Raw genomic sequence first — 22034 nt, 5'->3', positions numbered from 1 at the left:
CGAACCCAACAACGTCTATATTTTAGATGTAAGTCATAGTTAGAATTGATATGGAAAAAGAAAAAATCATGACCGCTATTATTCATCATCCATATTTATCACAATATGAAAAAAACTTCAAATTAAACATGCTATGAGAATTAGAAAACAAGATCTCTTTACATTATATAGATGTTAGTCGCATAAATAAGTCTGTAGGGTTCCCTGACTAAATTGAATAGCAGCTGTTATATTTTTATGAAAATCAGCAATTTAATATTAAAATATTTTACTACTGAATTATTAAAAAGAGAATCCATTCTCCATAACCACCTGCATTGTATATTTTCACTGAGATTTCTTGTTGCTAAATGTTTACTTAAAAATGTATGATATTTCCCTGATATTTATTATAAATTTTATGATATTTATGATTTTATGATACTTAAAAATGTATGAATTTCCCTGATATTTATTATAAATTTTATATCATTTATGAGCAGATTTAAGTGTAACCAAACGGCCGTCCTCTTAATCCTCTTACGAATTTTTTTAAAATTTCATTCTTAATATTCAGTTCTTAATGCAACACATTTCTTTGCTATAATGAATCAAAAATGTTCAAATAAAGTAACTTCTTACCAGATAGAAAACTTGTTAGATAACCAACTAATATTGTTGTTAACAAACCAAACACATTTATCCACAGAAAGGAGAGTTTGTACAGCGGAAACACATACCTGAAAAACATAATAAATAAATAAATTGAAAGATATCATTTTTTTTTTTTATTTCAGTACAAATTATGACCTTTTCTCATTGAATAGATATGAAAATAAAGGAAAACATTATTGATTTTATTTCATAAAATCTATAATTGTGTATATTCCACATGATCAATTGTGTTTGTGGAATATACACCATTTTGGCAAACACTGAATCTCAAAGTAGCACTGGGGAAAAAAAAAAGGAAAAATTCCAGTAAATTCAAAAAACTGTCAGCTCACTCTTCTTTATCAGTTAGTTCGATGATCATCTCTGTCGAATTCGTCCACGTTCCGTTCACATCAATCGTATTTACAGCATAATTGTTATTGGCATTTGTAGTATAGTTACACAGTTCCACAGATAACGGTAATGCTTCTGACGTTTTGTTTTTCACAGATGTTATTCCAATTCCAACCCAAGCAGCCATCACGATTCCTAGACACAGTCCGACCAATGCTCCCTGCAGCAGGAAATTAACAAATTTATTGGTACTTAAGTATAATTTTTTCTCCTGCATTTTCTAATTAAGTGATAATCGGAAATATCTACTGACATTTTAATTAACTGATTATTTTTAAGCATTGAGGAATATTCTATTGAAAGGTTCAGCAACTCCGATGATAAATAAGTGCATTTTTGCTAAATAATAACGAAGTTGTGAAACAATAGTTGAGAATACAGAAAGAAAAGACTTTTGTTATGAGACTTTTGGCTCAGATTATTACACTAAATATTTATCAGCTGATGGCCATGAAAGGGAATTTTCTATAGCAGCTTCGTTAATGTCTGGAATTTTCATGAAGCAGAGACTTTTCAGAATGGTAATATTTCTTTCAAATAGATGGATGTCATTTGAGATCTGGGGGATTGCGCATTTAAAAAAATTGGCAAAATCATTCTATTGTGCAGAAAGTAATTATATAACCATGTAAAAATATAACCATGCTTTGTAGATTAAGAATAATTGACCTTTTCCGACCATATTGTACATCGGTGAAGTTTCAACCGCACGCACGCGCACACACACACACACACACACACACACACACACACACACACACACACACACACACACTGCCGACTCATGATCTGTTGAGACGGGGAAGATATATGTCATTGGGAAAAACGTTTTGAATCGAAATCTCAAATATGACATGGAACTTCTGTATTCATCTGGAATAGGCACAAACCGGAAAGATATACAATATTTTTATTGTTCCCCTCTGCAACGAAATAATTGCGTTACACGGTATTCTACTCAATAACAAAGAATCTTTCGTTTGTCTATTTCGTAAGATTTTTGTAATCATATAAAACATGTTTACAGAGATATTTCAGATTTCTCAATTTAATTTGATATTAAGAATATTTTACAGGAATATCGAAAAAATACATAAGTTAAAATAAAGTGTATACAACGTAATTACGAACCAAAGTACACTTAGGTCGTCTTTGATGATTTCTAAGATGCATAAGACAGAAACTAAGCAAGATATTAACAATCACTTGATAGGTAACACGCTGTATTTAAGGGTAACATTTTTATGATTTACATCACGTTAGAGACTCACTGAGAGGGGTTAGATCTCAATCCACCAATACCATTTATTGAATTGATTCATGTCACCACCTTCAAAGGAAAACGTATCAGTCAGCAACTACTCTATGAAAAAAAAAATGACAGCTTTCTCCCTTTTCCTGACGAATTCATTCTTTCTAAGATGTTCTCTTATCCTCCTCTCGGAATTACCAATCAACGACACTACCGCTATCCTCAATGACTTTCAGAAGTTTGAACATCGCTATCTTAATACTCCCTTTTCTTTTCTTTGCTAGTGTCTGATGCAAATCATACGAATGTTAGTCTATTCTCATTTCTACATTCCAAAATCCTAATATTACGTTTAAAATTCTTTTCTTCATCCCTTCACCACAGTATCACCATCACGTTAAAAACAGGAAAACAGATCTAGGTAAACTGATAAAGATGAGAACCGTGATCCCATCTTCTCATCAAAGTCTTGTAATAAGGACAAATCATTTCTTTATTAAAATTGAATTATTAGGAAGAAAATCAATTCTCCATAACCATCTGCTTTGCTTACTTTTTACATTATCCTTGTTGCTAAATTGTTATTTAAAACGTCTTATATTTATCTGATATTTATTATCAATTATATAACATTTATGAACCGATCTAAGTGTAACCAAACACACTTTCCAGCAGTGCAGTTATCGTTTGAGTTGTTTTTACAACATTTACTATATGGTTCGTAAAATTAACTTCCTATCTACCAAAACTTCAAGATCTCTCGCATGATCAATTTTCTTTAACATGCCTATATAACGCATCATTGCATATTTCAACACAACGAATGCACAATGTGCATTTACTAACATCGAACTCCAGTTCCAACATATTAATTAATTCTGTCAATACTATCAATAAAATATCTTACATAAAATGCATTATAAATTTCGTTCAAATAAATTGCGATAGTTTTTCCAAAAAACGTTACAAATTTACTTAGGTCGAAGTGCAGGAATTAATGTATGGTGCTTGCAGAAAACTAGGCGGATAGACATTTTAGTATGGAATATGTCTAACCCAATCTTAAAATACAGCTGTGACAACTCATTCTATGCACTTAGCGACTCAGGAGTTCTTGAGAAAAACTAGCCCTTTCCTCCTGCGGAGTAAGGATAAGGTCTTGTTCCTTTTCTGGAGGGGAATTTCGAGCAACAATGCGGCTCCCTATTGCGACCGAAATCTGTTCTATGAGGTTGAGATCTGGGAAGAATTGCTAGCCACTCGAGACGCTATCCTTGGTCTTCAGAAGTATCTCCACTGCTCGTGTACGATGTGATGTGGCATATTCAATACCATAAAAACGAATTCTTCGACTACAGCACCACGAAACAATCAAACGTGACGTTGAAGAAATTCGTTGCAAGATTGTTAACTAATCATAGTATTTTTTTCCGGCACTCGTAGCTCTATGCATCCTTAAGCACAATGCCTCCCCACAACTTAACCGCAGCACCGATGTATCGATCCTAATCAAGAATATTCTCGCGATTATAAACAGAAAAACTCTCAAGCCAGGTGAAGTGTCGACTAGAATCGGAGGAAAGACTAAAACGACTCTCATCTGTATGAGTAGATTGGCTATTGGTTTCTATACAACACCACTGAAAACGTGTTCTACGAAGAGCTGTTGATGAGTAGACGCCGACTATAGGCGTTCAGGCGTATAGGGTACTTGTCACAGACGTCCAGCCAGAACTGTTCGAGATATCCCCGCTTGAATTAAGCCGGCGTACAAATTGACCTGCCGTGAAACATCAATTACGTTTTGCGTTATAACCAAAAATCTGTCTTCGTGCTCCGTGGTAGAGAAAGAGAGCGAGTGCGACCTCTTAGGAAATGTCTGGAATACACTCTATTGGTATGAAACACTAAGCAGAACCGGGAGCTTTGTGAGGTTCTGAATTCTTTGCCACAGTAATTCTTTGAGACATTACAAGATATCTAAATTTAGAAATTTATTCTTTGACGAAAATATCTTCCGTTAAAAACAATTTCTTTAGGACGCTTTTTTGCGTTTTATCATGCTGATTGCAACCACGTGACCCCGTTTCGCATGATTACAAAATTTGAATATTTAACCACTTTCTATTAAAAATCGTCAGTTAGACCAGTTGCCGCAAGCCCTGGCAGTTGAATCTTCAGAAATAGTGCTACTCCTCCGGTTTTGTACACCACTGTATGGTAAAATTATGTGGAAAACATGTTTTCCTCTATAAGGCGAAATCTCTCCTTTTACTCAAATTATACACTTTCAAGCTAAGTCAAAGGCAAAGACTGAGCTGAATTCTGTTTTAGCATCCATGCTTATATCCCGTCGGATCCAGTTGCGAACAATTCTTGTTTGGTCAACAAGAAATTATTGACCAAAATTATATACAGAAATGCAAATTTATGGGGCCTTTAGGAAAGGAATATGATGTAATATGATGTATAGTCTGCACAGCACACACACACACACACACACACACACACACACACACACACACACACACACACACACACACACACACACACACACACACACACACACACACACACACACACACACACACACACACACACACACACACACACACACACACACACACACACACACACACACACACACACACACACACACACACACACACACACACAAACTCGCAAAAGTGTGATTGTGAAATTCCACACAGATGCCATGCAGAGCTTGGGTAGGCAATTCCTCGATTATTGTTCTGTTTTGTGTCTCCTAATCCCAGCAAAACTATTGTTTCTACTTTCGAACCACGATGCTCATAAAAAACTAAAAATTAACTTATGCAATTGGACTATAATCAATGAAAGTAACCCTTGTTAGAGTTACATTTGACCGTAGGCTAACCTACTGAAAACTTTTGGATAAAATTAAGTTAATGATATCTGCCAGGAACAAGATCGTAAACAGGCTGACAGGTAAAACCTGGGGTTATATGCCTCTACTCATGGAAGTAGAAGAGATCAACTGCGAGTAACTCGGGAACCATTACAAGAAAGCGTTCCTCTAGTTAGCGAATAGAATTCTTCTGACATTGGATAGTATAAACGACAACACGCCGTTTGTTCAACAGAATTGCTGGATTATATTTATTATTGATTACTTTATTTATTTATTTTAAATTGATAACCAATTAAGAATTAAATGCATTTGGGAGATTTCGGTACCATGTGTCATAATGTCTCCATCCTATTATATTTCGCGTGGAATCGAATTTTGTTTTACAAATATAGTAGTTCATGTTATAATAATATCGTCTGATACAATCATATTATGTGGCACGAAAATTTCTTTCGAAATAATATAAGAATATAATCACCCTTTGGTTTGCTCTTATAGTGAACATCCCTAGAAGGAACACTCCTGACACTGGTCCACTTGTTATTCCAATGAAAATTACAGTTGCTTGAATGACACCATCAAAGGATCCAACAGAAAATGATAAAGCGATAAACAAAAATCCGAAGAAGGCAGCTGAAAAATATGAAAATTAACTTTGTTGTATAATTTAATGCCAAAAAACCTTCGGAATAGTTTCTAATAAAGTTTTGAGTAAATATGTTACACAAAAGCATTTTATCATGATTAAAACCATAGTTTAAATGTAGATTAAAAACAAACTTTACAAAGAAATTATGTAATGATATATTTTTCAAGAGTTCGATAGAAGAACCTTGTGGACAATTTTGAATCTTATTGGTTAAATGCATTATCCTTGTCTACTTAAATAAGTATTAAATAAGTGTGCAAGTGTACTAACAAACTGTGATTGTTAAGCATACATGCACACTTAGTTAATGTGGGGCAACCATTTGAGATTATTGGTTGCTCTCATTGGAGAAGCATTCATCTATTCATTCAAACAAATAGATTTTCATCGCATTGCGGAATGGATGCTTGTGAATTATTTGCGTACCACCTGAGATCCTTAGAAAGCAATCACTCATATATATATATATATATATATATATATATATATATATATATATATATATATATATATATATATATATATATATATATATATATATATATATATATATATATATATATATATATATATATATATATATATATATAAAACTATTGGTACTGACTTTTATAAATATATCTTATAAGAATCATTTTCGCAAGTCGCTGATATTACAAATCACTTTACCTTCTCCACTGAATGACAGTTAGAGAAATCTGTTTCTCTTAATCCATTCGATGAAAATAAGTTTGTGAAACTTTGAAATGTTTTACATATCCTCCTCTTTTGACTCCTCTGAAGAATCCGTGATGGTTACGGGAGAGTACGGTATTCCTGATGAAGAATGTTTACACAGACTACTGCATAATTAGAGGAAATAATCTATAATCTGAAATTTTTGTAGAAAAACTGATAGAGAATTATGGACTTTACATGTCTTCTTAGCATAAGTTTGGACAAAAATGAACAACCAAATACATTTCTTCAAAACAATTAAGTAATTAAATAAAATAATGAAAAAAATAAAATAATAATAATGATAAAATTTTGTTTCCATGATAAAACAAATTGGTTTTCGTGTTGTTGCTGTGGAGGGCGTATTGTTTACTGCAAGGAGCGAGTTATCCCTTCAATGTGAAAGTCAGGGGCGATTGTGATTCACAATTTGAGTAGGAGAATTCATGCATAATATAATTTAATATATATAAATTTATATATAGACTATAAAAGTTTATGAAATTCGCATCGTATGATACTTTATGGGTTGTTTCCTTAAGTATCTAATAAGTGGGTTCTAAAATGTTTAGTTTTAGTATTTATTACTGTACTTTTTTATTAATAAAATATAATAAGCACATATTTAACTGTCAATGGGAACTGGCGCCTTTGTATTAGCTAAACCTGTATTTTTGTAAAATATCGTGTTGCCGTAATACGGCTGAACGAGCGCCCTTATTAAGAAGCTGCCTCTATGCTACACCCTGTCGACAGTACTGGACAAAGCACAGCGTAAGTATGAATTCACGGTCTGTCTTAAACTAACAATTTCCACTAAAAATATAATAAACAATCGAGAATATTTATACAATTTTCGCTGAGTCGTTGATTACTCTGTGAAATAAATCTGTGGTAATATTGATAACGTTTCACTTCAAACAAATTATAAAAAACTGGTGATGTACTAAGTTAAAATGTTGTTAGATTACTAAGAATTCATAATAATTTGACTGATTTAAAATTTCATTTTTATTGCATTAACTATAATTTGTAATTGTGATATTTATATAGTACGATATAATTCAAGAATAAGAAAATTTATACATATATTTTTAATTATTTCCCGTGGTGAAATGGCGCCCCTATCTTCAAGCCCCCTTGTGCGGTGCACAATCTGCACAAACGCACGGTGCGGCCTGGCGACCACACCGAGAAAATGAAAGTTTGCATGATATTCGTGAACATTTCATTTTTAGCAAACAATCTAGCATATTTTTATGACGTCTTCGAACCTTCTGCAATTATCTGCTTAATTAATTAAACGCAAAAAAAAAAATTCCAAACACGAGTTGAACTGAAAGCTAATTAACACCTATTGTCATGAAAATCACCTGTGTAATCGGTTACAGTCTCTATTAAATGTCGATGATATCATGGAAAAGGTTTTTATTGCTCAATTATTCTTTCGTGTTTACTTTTCTAATTCGCATCTAAATTGTTTTTGTATAGTATTATTATTATTATTATTATTATTATTATTATTATTATTATTATTATTATTATTATTTTATTATTATTATTATTATTGCATTCCTTACTCGGAAGTAATTATGTCTGTGGATATGCGATTTCAATGGTACGGTTTGCCTGTATTGAGAAGGATAAAAAAACACTTTGTTTCCATGTGAGACCGGCTACCTAACTTTTCTTGAAAAGCTCTGATGAATGTTCTTTGTTCGTAGACGGAATTTGAACCCATGTCTTTTCAGACAAAGGCTTCCTCGAAACCAACTGAGATGAGAAGACATGTCCTATACATTATGTATACTGAAATATAAGAAATATAATGCAGCATTTATATATTTATATTCACGCTCAAAGTTTTAATTAATATGTGTTTCCCATCCTGTTCCACCATTGAATCACTGATACTGTGGGGTGAAATGCAATATTTTTAGATTCTTACTTGAAAAATAAAGATGTTCAAAAAAGAATTATTTCTCATATAAAAGTTATATATATATGTATATCACAGAACCAATTTCTTTTCCCATTAAGGTAACAATGTTAATAAATTATTCCGAAAATATTTACCTGAGAGCCTTACCAAGAAGGAATTATACTTGCTAAGCCATTGGAAGCAAGAGCATGATTTTATGATGTCTATCATTAGGACGGTAGTCAACGAGTTGATTGCAGAAGAAAGGGTGCTTAATGCGGCGCATACATTGCCACAAACACATAATCCTGATAATCCAGGATAAGCGTAGAACAGCACTACAGCAAAATATGCATGCAGCTGCAATAAATTTGCAAATATTATTAGATAGATGATTAAACATCATTTATTATAACCATAGCAATTCATGTATACTGCAAAAATATATACTCGCTGTTTGGGAATAAGGTTTACCAGAGGAAATCTAATCGACATTATCAGGTATTAAATCTGGAGAATACACAGTGGGAGTTCAAAGGGAATTTATCATCCTCTCAAATAGTATCACCAATCCCTCGTCTGCAATTCAACTCTCAGATCCAGGTGGTGAAACCTGGAACCTGATCAACCAAGTGGAATACTGGGTACTAACCCCCAGTGGGAAGCTTGGTCAAGTAGAAACGAGAGGACGACTTTGGGGCAAGTTTGGACACCCTACGGCGGCAGCGCCACCACTAAACTAAGCTGCGGATGGCCTCTAATCAGACTAGATGAATCTTTTCTCACTCCAATATCTCAAGAATCAAGAAAAAAGTAACTGGACTGTCACTCTGGAAGATGATTCGGACAAGATAAAGGATATGAGCAGGATAAGGAAAACGAAAAAATGAAAACGAACAAGAATATCTGGAATGTTGTTTCTTGGAATGTCAGGAGTATCATCACAAATTTCAAGGTCTAGATAAAACCCTAAAAGATAGAAAATATGAAATTAGCAATAATAACAGAAAGGTTCAGATGAAATAGATAATTACAACTACAACTAGTCAAAAAGGAAGAAACGGCGAAAGCAGCAGTAATGATTTTTATTCACTGATCAATTAAAAAAAAGCACATATTACAAATATTGGAGTGAGAGAATTCTAGAATTAAGATTAAAAATAAGCAGTGGCTTCCTGACTATTGTTGGTATCTATGCCCAGAGTAAGGAAGAGAGGAAGTATGCAATGCCTCTTATTGAGATTTACAAAATAATAAAGTTAAATTAACACAAATGATTATATAGTAATAATGGAAGATTTTTATACCAGAGTAGGAAACATTCCACTAGACACAAATATAGGAAAAAATGGTGAAACAACATGAAATAATTTTTTTTTAAAATAATGAAACCTGTGGTGCGATCATAATTAAAAGAAACACACGTATTCAGAAACGCATCTCGGAACATCAAGACCATGTTCGTCTCTTTAAACCGCAAAAATCTGGCCTCTCTCAACACGAAATTGAAAATCCAAACCATAGGATCCATTGGGTAAAGTCTAAACCTTTACATAGATCTTTATATAAACATGAACGTTTATACAAAGAAAGTTCTGAAGCCCCACTACTCAGACCAAATTTAAACCGCAACGACGTTCTTACTATTCCTAAATTATGGGAAATTGTCATACAAAATTGTGTTAATTTTTTTTTTGTGACACGTTACGCACGTTTAATGATATTCTATTGTAATCATGCGCCCTAACTGTATATTATTCCTATTATTGTTTTAAACTACTGTACTGATGATGTCCTAAGATGCTTAGGATGAAATATTTACAATTAAATAATTTTGACTGTGGTTAATATGTGTGTTTCTTTTAACATGAAATAAAAATGGATACAGACTTGGGGATTTTTCCGTGAATAATAACTTAAAAATTTCTAACACTTTTTCTATCATAAAGATTGCAATAAATTCACTTGGGAAGCACGAAACCTAAAACGTATAATAGACTACATAATTGGAAATAGGAAAACAGTTAATATGATACTAAATTTCTGGGTGTTTAGAATTTAAAAATAGAATATGATCATTTTCTTTTACAATGAAAATTATGAATACCTGCAAGATGGTTTCAAATTAACCAGTTGAGTGATGACAAGAGAAATATACGGGAATCTTTTAGCGTTCACCTCTTGGATAATAAAAGTATCAGTTACTTTTATTCGCAAGGTATACTAACTATACAGTGGAAAAAATAACATTACAAGAAATGCAACAATGAATACATTAAAGCAGATCAGGAAAATCACCTGGAGAAGATGAAATAAATATGGACTTAATAAAATATGCCGGCATCCTATTCATCAAACGACTTTTAAAATTATTTAACCATATCTGGCAGCAAGGAAAAATCCCAGATAGTTGCAATAAGGCAATTGTCATCACAATATATAAAAATAGAGATACGTATTGTACAACTATGAAAAATACAGAGGAACACGTCTTCTAAATACTGGTTATAAGTTATATGCTCGAGTATTAACTTCAAAACTTAAATCATATGTAGAAGGTAAACTTTGCGAAGTACAAACTGGCTTTCAAAAATGATGATCGTGCATCGACCCAGGTATTATATTAAAACTCAATGGAATAACATTACGAATACAATATAAAAATGCACATAGCATTTCTGTACTAGCAGAACGCCTTTGAGTTTTTAGGGAAAAACTGTTGACAATATTCAAGAATCTGAACATTTCAAATCAGCTGTTATCTGCAATAACTAATATGTATCAGAACAAACAAATAGATGTAAGAATCAATAAAAAAAATTACCAAATGGCAATCAATAAACAGAAGAGTCCGTCAAGAATGCTCAATGTCGCCACTGTTATTAATATCAATATTGTTGAATTAGTAAAGAAATGGAAGGAAAATATAAAACTATCAATTAAACTGGATCGTAGAACTACACTTAATATCCTTTTGTTTGCAGATAATCAAATAATAATACCAAGTCGTGAAGATGAACTCCAAAAATCAATATACGCCTTAACCATAAGTGAAAAAAAAAATGGAATGCAAATATCAACAACGGAACAATAATCATGGCTTCTAAAGTACCATTTCGTCAGAAGTAAAGTCATGATTGAAAATAAAATCTTAAAAAAAATTAACTTCTTCCAATACCTGGGATGTGCTGCATGGTATACAAAAGAAGCTGACATTGACATAAAACTTTCAAATTTTCTAAAGATAACAGGAATGATCAATAATATTTCAAACCTCAGCAAGTTCAAAAGCATACAATAATACAAGTTTATAAAGTTTTGGGAATACCTTCTCCACTCTACAGAGGTGAACTATGGACCATAAAAACTGCAGAGAAAAAAGAATGGAAACTAGAGAAATGAAATTCCTGCGAAACACACCAAGTTATACTCTCTGGGACAAACGAAAATGCACAGAAATACGTAAAGAACTAAAAATAGACTCGGTATTGGACAAAGTATATGAATACTGAAAGACGTTGATTGAACATATCGGAAGAATGGACAGTTCAGGATTACTTATTCCCCCCCAAAAAAAAAATACTTTGATACCTTCTTATCTGACTTCTGTATCCTCCAACTGGGCGGAGGATATAGAAGTCAGGGAGGAGCATGGAAAAGTGGGAAGAGAAACGGAACAGTCCACTGAGCCAAAATCCCTGAAAGGATGATGATGGTGATGATGAAAATGCACAGTAAATAAATTCTAATTCAATGCAGTTACGCTCTTTATTAGAGAAAAAAGTAAGAGTAAAGAAACACTTTATCATAAAGCACCTGCATTTGATAGGCATGAGTATCATATTTAAAATATGTCTTGCATCGACACTGTACAGTAATATTAACACAGATTTCTTTAACAAACGAGAATCTTCCACTCTACAATACAAACACCATCCAAATGTATGTTTACTATAGCAAAAAAAAAAAAAGAACCAGAGGTGGATTATTATTTTCATCGAACAACAACAATACACAGTAAGTCAGCTAAATAAATTTAGAAGGTTTATTCCAAATTCTCGTACATGCAATTAATATATAAAAGTAAAATATAGAATAAGATTTTCTGATTTTAGTTTCATTTTTTCTCAATTAACCAGTTCAAATGGAGCATCGTAATGAACTTGTAAACACAAAGCATATGAATATGTCAGGAATTTAATAAATTAAACTATAAATGGTTCTTTATATAAAACGATGAAAGTAATTTAAGGATCGCAAGAAACTAGATATTAGGATACTGAAAAATAGCTGTCATTAAATATAGTTTTAGTATGGTATGTTTATGCAGAATAGGCTAAATTTCTATGTTTGATTAGTAACTGTTAAAATTACTTCTTAAAGTCCATTCTTATTTAAGTTGTCAGATCATTTAGTTACACTAATTCACAAAGTATTCTGATAATTTCTAAATTTCTTATTTTTATTTTTTTAAAGAAAGGCTTACTTGGTCTGGTGAGGTCAAAGCAGCTTGAGGATCCTGCAATGGATCGCAGGTATAAAAATTAGCGTACATCACAAGCCCCATAATAGATAGACATGTAAGAAACGCAAGGAACAAAAGCCCTCCAATTGGCAGAATCCTAAAAGTAACCGTCAGCGAATTTTTATTCTTTTAAATATCATTTTCATATTTAAAAATATATCAAGATAGGATTTATACATAAATGTCTAGCAGGATTAAAAATTCGGGTTTTACTTCTCCTTATAACTAGGAATCTAGTGTGCAGTATACAATAAGGCCAGTTAAGAGCATTAAAACGAGATGAGATTGCTGTAGCTGACTGCCGTTGTTTTAGTTAAGTTGTCATAAGTCATATTCAAGTACGAATGCACTCAACTGACAAATTCGAAGCGAAGAATCCGATATTTAACGCTTGTCACAATGTAAGATCAGCTACCATAGAGATTAAAATTCGCAACTCCAGTTGGCATTCCTTTTTAATTCACTAACCCAACGGGTAGATGCCAAAACATGACACTGTTACTGTCATCTCACAAATTTGTTTACATACCTATCATATGTTGAGTACTCTTAATATTTTCTTTTCCAGTCATATATGAAGTGTTTAATGAATATCCTTTAAGGCTTCCACTACAATATAATCTTGTGTTCTTCTCCCACGTAGAAATATTCATTGACCTCAACTATTTTTCAACTCTGCTTACACAGTTTTTTGCTTTCTGATATTTCTCTTGTATGGTTATCCATGGAAAAACTCAATCGTCTCACATTTTGACTTCAAATTCTTGTCAGGATTGTCTCCGTAAAAACCTTTGTACCACTTCAAACACGCAGTCTTGAGCGTTACTTTTTTTTCTTTTAGGAAATTAGAAAACTCCCGCCTAAGGATGATATCAAAACGGTGTTCTCCTCCTGGTATTTCTTAAATACTTATGAAAATTTATCAGAATAAAAGGGATATTGAACAAATGTTAGCTCCACAGCTAACATTTGTTCAATATCCCTTTTTGATACTCACAGATACCAGTCGTGTTACCAGTCGCAACTAACAAATTTGACGATTTCAACTCATCTCTAACATAAGAGTTAAATCTTTATCATCATGTTAAGGTATAATTTCATTCATTTCAGTTCTTTCTAAAGTAAGGAGGAAACATAATTAACATGTAGCATGTAAATTTGTTCATAGCACTTCAACACAAACACAACCCAAACTCTTTTCTGAATTTATATCGAAAAAACGTTTACGTATAATCAGATTTAAGCGCTTGTGTTTTAAAATATGTTGCATTCCTCCAATCTTAGCACTCAACTGAATTTTGAAACCAAAAAGATAGCAACTTATTATTGTACATCAGTCTAAGATGAATTGATAGGGAAAAAATCTGTTAAGTGGCTTTTCCAATACAGAGTCAGTGTTTGTTAAAAAACGTACAGAACATTTTTGAGGAATACGATTAATATTTATTCTAGCCACTTGTTAATGTTTAGCAATTGCACATAAGGTGTGGGAATCACAAAGTATTTGTTCACCATGAGTTCGGTTACATAAACTCTGAAAATTTGCAAGTCAAGTCACCACTCTAATACATATGAACCTTCAGTAGCATTACCTCTACTGTACATATTGGGATGATTCGTTATGAGCTAGAAGAAGAGAAAATGTTCTGAATTACGTCAGATATTTCGTATCCATTTTTTAAAAAAATAAGGCGTTCTAAAAAAATGTTATTTTCAAAAAGCTTGCTTTTCTTCTTGAAATCCCATATGTTCTTTATGCCAGGGGAAAATGTTTAACCGTGATATCTGGATCTGGATACCTGAATGCTGAACCAGATCCCTTCAAGGAGCATCTTATAAAAAGAATGAATACGATGCGTCTAATGAATTAAGGAATAAGAACCTAACAAATTGATATTAAGTTTACTTACCACTTAGCATCGGAGTATGACTTTGCAGCAAGCAATCTTTGAACAAATAACTGGTTCATTCCTATTGCTGAAAGTGACCACAGCGTGTTGCAGATAAGCACATTCCAAAAGTTATATCGTTTAGTCATATCAAATTCAAATCTGTAAATATATGACAAATATCTCTGTGTAAATTTAACTCTTTATCAAATGTTTTTATTAGAGAAAACTGTTTCATCTAAAACTTCACGCGTGCACATACACTGAGAGAGAGAGTGTGTGTGAGAGAGAGAGAGAGAGAGAGAGAGAGAGAGAGAGTATAGTATTGCTTGTTTCTAGAATATCTTGAGTTTACGGGTGAAGAATTCAGCAGGGTTAAATTAGCACGAACACCTCACTATACCACGGTTCACTTAAATCTGTTTCTATAAGTTTCTACCTAATAAGGTAGCTTTCTATTCATTCCCTGAACGTGCTGAGTTGTGCATCCATGCGACTGTAAAACTATGCTCTCATTATTCGAGGAGAAAATCTTGTTATATATCTCTGATAAATCAGTAGTTAGTATCAGCTTTATGATTACTATTTATTCTTACAACGTAGAATCCTTTCTAACTGCACTTTTGTTTACTGACAAACGAAAAATAACTGTTAATATCTATAAATAATTAAAAATGAAAATTAAGCATACAAATATCTCCGAATAAAAGCACAAAACGAAATATGCAATTAGCGATCAAAGCTATTTGTCCTCTTTATAAATATTAATGTTTGATTCCCGAACACTAATTATTATTTCTATAAACTAATAAAGTAATATCATGTTGGTCAGATGACGTGTTATTAGCTTTCCTTTTCGAGTTCAGCTTGATTGGTTGATAAAAAAATAACTACATATTTGGAATTTTTGGTTGATAAAAAATAACTACATACAATCAAATATTTGTAATCTTGGTAGCAACAGCTATTGAAAACAACAGAAAACTTCAACTGATATTAATAAACATGTAAATGCTATATATTAATAAAATATGGATGATATAACGTATTTTCTTTCTTACGTGGCCGAATGTAATCTGCCTCCTTTGTATCCGATATCAATTACATTACCAACACCTCCTGCAGCAACAATCCCGTGTCCAATCATCAAAAACAGAGAAAGAAACATTAACACAGACTGGTACGCATCGGCCCATATGATAGCTTTCATTCCTCCCTGAAAAAAATCAGAAGATTGGAAAATTAGAATTCTTATTCTTATGAAGGCCAAATATGTTGTCTGTGTTATAGTTCATACATAACATCAGAGATGGGATTTCAGGGTCAGCGAAAATTATGAAGATAGCCCAGTGGTATTACGGCAGTCATGAGGAGGATAGTAATGCGTAAAAAGGATGAATGGCATGATTTCATTGTAGACGTCTTCTTGTCAGGCTGCACATGCCTAATTGTGCATATACTTGTCAACTAGGTTTCAAAACGATATGAATAAATTGGCATTTTGCCAATTTATTCATAGAAATCAATAATTCTTTCATCTTGAACTTCTTATGAATTTTACATTCATCAAAGAAAGTTAGAATTAACAGGTATTAATCCTAAATCATTAATCTATACTTTCCGGCACAATACGTATTTAAATACATGGAATAAATGTAATAACGTAATTTAAAATCATATTGTTGCTCAGTTTGAATAGAATTGATAATGATTCAGTCAAACACAGGAGGTAATAGCAGCTGTAAAAATGGCCATTCAGAAAGGAGGTTTTCTACTTCTTTAATAATTCATTTTATTCTTCATTACAGCTGATAATTAAAATATGTAGAATTTATTAATGCGATAAAAATTTGATATAGTTTTTGCAAAACAGGGAATAAACGGCATACAAAGTAACTCGAATCACTGATCATGGAAGCTCTAATTCGAATTACAGTATTTTGGAATGTAATTTTGATTTTTTCATACTTAAATGTATACATTATGAAAGTAAATTGTTTCACATATAGGCTGAGAATACCATTTTTGTAATCATGTATCGCTATTAGAATAGCTACTTATTTATCTAGTATATGTCGGCCTGGTTGGTTGAGTGGTTAGTGTATCCGCTCTTCAGCCAATTAGGCTGTAAGTTCGAATCCCGCCGTGGGCATGGATGTTTCTGATTGTCTGTGAAAATAGTACTGGTCGGGTAGATGGCGTTGGTGTAGATGATGTAGTTAGTAGGTTTGGTGGAAATGGAGAGTTGTAGAGTAGGTGGTCTCCCTGGAGGTGTTACGTGAGAATAATAATATGCAGAGCAATATCGCTTATGCAATTCGCTTTTACTCCAAGATAATGATCACTGAATTTTTAGGCGCCCTTGCAAAAAGATTAATTAATCTTTCCAGATAAGTCAATTTTAAGAGTATAACTTCATCAAATCCTGTCTCAGAGAACTGAGTAGAAATATCGCATCTTGTATAGAAAACGCCAGTGTTTTTGGTTGAGTGGTTAGCATATGTGCTCCAACCAACCGACTTGGAATTGGAGGGCAAAATGTTTACGAAATATCCTTTTGTGGGCGGGAGCAATATAAAAAAAACATCTTCATTGATCTGATAGTAAACCTTTACCAGCTCACATGCCTCAGATATCTGCCTCTCCACTTCCACATCCACTTATCCACCACACTCTGCAAATTGCTTTCCTTCACTATATTCATACTATGTTCCAGAGAAGAGCAACCATCTTCGTCAATCGCCTCTGAAAACCTTTTCTCTTCATCGTTTTGAAATAAAATTGACTAGTATATATGCACAGTTAGGCATGTGCAGCCTGACCAAAGACTTAAACAATGAAATCATACCATTCATCTTTCTACACATTATTAACCTTCTCCTCCTCACTGCTGTAATCCGCTGAGTTATCTTCATAAATTTGGCTGACCCAGAAATATCAGCAGGAGATGAGGATCAGCTTCAGAGTCCCTCACATCCTGAGCATCCTCGAAGATCTCCCTACCAACTGCAATCGCTGCAATCCATCTATGGAAATGCAGTAGTAAGTCCACTCATTTGCTCATTCACGTACTCTTTGCATGTCCTCTTGCAAGATTACAACACGTGTTGTACTCCTCATAGTTCTACCCAACTTGAATCCTGTGTATTTTCCAATATCATTAACATATAAGTTAGCAAACAATGGTTCAAACCAGATCCTTTGGATACACTACAATCTTTAAGTTTGTGAGATATCGTTCCAAATGTAACATGCTTATACCTATCAGATAAGGAATCATAAATCGAGTGCACGAATCTAATACCTAACCCTGTTCTTCCCAGGGGTCATGTGCCAATCTATCAAAAACCCTTCCAAAATCTAAATATATGATTGTTGTATGCATCATCCTTATCCAATGCATTTGCCACCTTATTATAATAAACAAGTAGATCAATATAACATGGTCTTCGTTTAGTAAACCCGTGCTGACCATCAAAGAAAATGCTGCTCTTGCTATCCAATGAATTCAAAATTTTGGGCCAAAAATCTCTTTAATATTTTCAACTCAATTCCAGACACAGAGATTGGCCTATAATGCGAAGACCTATTATTCTTACAACCTCTCTTAGGAAGCGAAATAATTTGCTATGTTTCGAGTCTTTTGGAATATCTTGTTTTCAATATGTCTGCTTCAAATGAAATTCAATTGAAATGTTCAAATTACTATTTATAATATAATGCTTGTGCAAGCAAACAATACTAATTTAATGTTATGTACATATGCTAAACGATATAGCAAAAATAATCATATTTTAACATAAATAGATATTTAAGAGAGACAAGGTCGTGCTTACTATTGTAGAATATAAAGTGCAGATTGTTCCAATTATAAAAATCAGCGCCCACTCTGCCATTCCTGTAACACAGTTTAAGCTTACTGCAGTGGCGTATAAAATCACAGCAGACAGGAGAATCTGTAAAAAAAAAAAAAAGACGAAAACAAACAAACCAAGTAAAGAAAGTAAATAAAGAATAAATTAAAATTGAATGCATATTAAAATTAACGGTGTTTTTTTTTTTCGAAATGATACTTACCGACTGCATCATAAACGCGAGTGAGGAACACGCCTTAATACACTCCCCAAATCGTTTCTGCAAATACTAAATAAAAACGATAATTTAAATGTCAGAGATAGTTTTTGAATCTCCATAAAACTGGAATTTTAACATGAAAAATAAAACAAAACGAAACTACATAGACATGAAATAAAAATATATAAAGATATTTTTGTTTACCAAATATCATAGGTTTGTAAAGCATTTTAAAATCTATCTTTTTCTTGTTTAATTATCCATCTTACCCAGCTTGCCAGAATTTGTTTCGTAGTCATGGTAAAGGGACAGAAAATTCGTTTCTTTCTGCCATATTCGCCTATTTCCGCCTATTTCTTTTAATAAAGATATGATTTTAAAGATAAATAAAATAAAATCTTCTGAATAGTTGTCACAGTATTAATGATATTCTTTCCATCTTCTCAGGAAATAGGAAAGTGAAGGACTTTTAAAATATCCGCTAACATAAATTCAGTTTCTTAGTTTATTGCTAATAATGCTAAATTGGAAGAGTACATTCTTAAGCATCTCTGCATGAGTTATTTCACACTTCCTTCACTGACAGGAACCGTTTATTTCACCACTATCATAGTTCTTCATCAATCTCTTTTTTTAAAGCAAAAAACTATTCTCTTTACTAGTTAGAAGAAACATATGTTAGAAAAAAAATCTTCTAGAAGAAATATATGTTAGAAAAAAATCTTCTAGAAGAAATATATGTTAGAAGAAATATCTGATCGAAGAAATATATGTTAGAAGAAATATCTGATCGAAGAAATATATGTTAGAAGAAATATCTGATCGAAGAAATATATGTTAGAAGAAATATCTGTTACTTCTTATCTTGTTTATCTTGTTAGAAGAAATATCTGCTAGACGAAAAGCAGTGAAAGTGATCTCAGTAGTCCAAGGCAAACAAAACTTTCAGTAGTCTACTTAAATTATAAATGGATTAACTGAAACTGATGTGAAGAATTCAACTTTATGATGAGCATCTCTGGTACCAATCATTTCCTCAAAATTTACAAAATATCACGAAAATCTGATTTTAGGTTTTTCATGTCTTCACAATTTAAGTAATTTCAAATTGATTGTAAAGCATATATGAAATCTCTTAGAAGTACTGTATATCCTAATAAACTTCAGTGATAGTGAAAATTCTCCGATACTCTTCATGATACATCTGATTCATTTTGCAAGAATAGTTAAGAATTGAAAGTGATTTTAATGCAGCTAGAAAAACCTTTAATACTAATCAATGAATAAAATCTCTTTTCGTATGAGAGAAATTTATAAAAATGTAAATTAAAATTGGTCGAATTATAAACATGAAGTTTATTTTTTTGTAACTCATGTCACTTCATTTATGACGAAAATGTTTTTGCTACTGATATGTTTTCATTACAAATCCCACAGTAGTTTAATTTCTCTATGACATTCAATGACATATTTGTTAAAAAAACTACTTAAGGAAGATCCTCGTATTACAGTCGGTTTCGACTAGCTCATTGCTTTGAAAAACCTATATCTGAATATGGATAGAATGAGGGGAAAAACAATTATCGGGGTTTTTCAGTTGAAAGTGAGTTATCCACACTTTCAAGGAAGGGTTTTCAATAGTTTTTCCTCTCTAACGGGTTTCAGCTGGCATCCCAATAAAAAACTATAGTGTCCAGTTTTCATGCGGAATTTTTTATCTATAGATACGTACCATGGATGCAAATTGCATGCAACAAATATATGTTTAGGCATAGGATTGACTACGTCATCTTAAAATTATGCTTAGGATAGCTAATCTGCACGTGGGATCTGAAAAGTGAGTAGGTACCATTGATCCATGAAGTTGATAAGTAAAGTGTACATTTCCCAATAGAATGCGTATTCAACTAAGATCGTTTACGGGAAGATAACAGGGGATCACTCCTACACAAATAGTAGTGAAAAGTGTAATTTAAAAAAAAAGTAAACATGACAACACAATAGGTTAAACTGTATATTAAACTGTAAACTAAACTGCATATTGTTAGAACGTAACATAACTTTTCATTACCTCATTAATGGTGAATTTTGCTATTTTAAAATACACTGGGAAGAGAAACACTACCGTTATAATCAGTCCAATAACGTGAGCTATAAGCAGAAAAGCAACCTCAATGCCAAATCTGTACATTTCTGATGGAAATCCTACAGTCTGGATGCTTGACACCGTGGTAGCCATGTAAGAAAGTGCAAGGGGAAGAATGCCTGCTTTCTTGTCTCCTAATAAGAACTCATCAGATTTCACCTGTTTTCCTGCAGAAATTCTAGCGTAGATTCCAATAGCAGCAGAAATGATCAATGCAACTCCAATCACCGAATAGTCAGCAACTCCTAGAGTATAATTCGTGGTCATCTTCGTGAGAATAGAAGTATTTCTACAAAAAAAAAATCATAATGAAGGTTGTTCGTATAAATAAAAATGTAATATTTTCTGATAATATATTATTAAAATAATAAAGGTAGAAAAGTAATTATTAAAATATCAGAATAATATGTGAATTTTAGTAATGGAAATACTGTTAACACAATCCATTAAAATTACCGAAAAATCAAACGCAGATTGTTAACTAAAGAACAAAATCAGTCATGTATTTTTAATTTAGCAATTTTTGCTACATACGTGAAGAATCCAAAATGTAAAGTAACTGATTCCATTTAAAAAGTATTCATTGATATTTTTCAATACGGAGAATACTAAAGTTCCATCGCTGAAAAACCTTCCGATATAGCTTTGAGAACTTCATTACTATTAGAGAACCACCGTTTTTTATTAATTACGGGAACCTCCAGGGAGTTCATCGAATAATCGTAGGATATCCAGTAACATTCTAAAAACCAGATAATATCCATCCTTTTCATAGTACCTGTCATACGTTTCATACTTCACTTGGAAATCATTCAACCACACAACACACAAATGATTTGGGGATTCTACTCAAAAACTATATTGCCCTTGTAACTAAATTCTTTCTGAATTCCAGGGAGTACACGTTGTTCTTCTCACACT

At 32.6% G+C, this 22034-nt stretch overlaps 1 protein-coding gene across 1 annotated transcript; it reads right to left on the bottom strand.

The window, feature by feature from the left end:
* Positions 1-982: 982 nt before the first annotated feature.
* Positions 983-21380, bottom strand: LOC150105602 (sodium-coupled monocarboxylate transporter 1-like). The gene is made up of 5 exons (XM_090393992.1): positions 21039-21380; positions 15955-16109; positions 14915-15055; positions 12966-13101; positions 983-1207 (listed from the first exon to the last, which is right to left on the bottom strand). Exons 1-5 carry the CDS (start codon positions 21378-21380, stop codon positions 983-985), a joined length of 999 nt encoding a protein of 332 aa, XP_090250118.1.
* Positions 21381-22034: the final 654 nt, after the last annotated feature.

This window comes from Typopeltis vanoorti, chromosome 6, assembly GCF_054136105.1.
Source record: "Typopeltis vanoorti isolate ZY-2024b chromosome 6, IOZ_Tvanoo_1.0, whole genome shotgun sequence".
Classification (NCBI taxonomy): domain Eukaryota; kingdom Metazoa; phylum Arthropoda; class Arachnida; order Uropygi; family Thelyphonidae; genus Typopeltis; species Typopeltis vanoorti.
The sequence above is the reverse complement of the archived record's forward strand: the minus strand, read 5'-3'. Positions and strand labels throughout refer to the sequence as shown.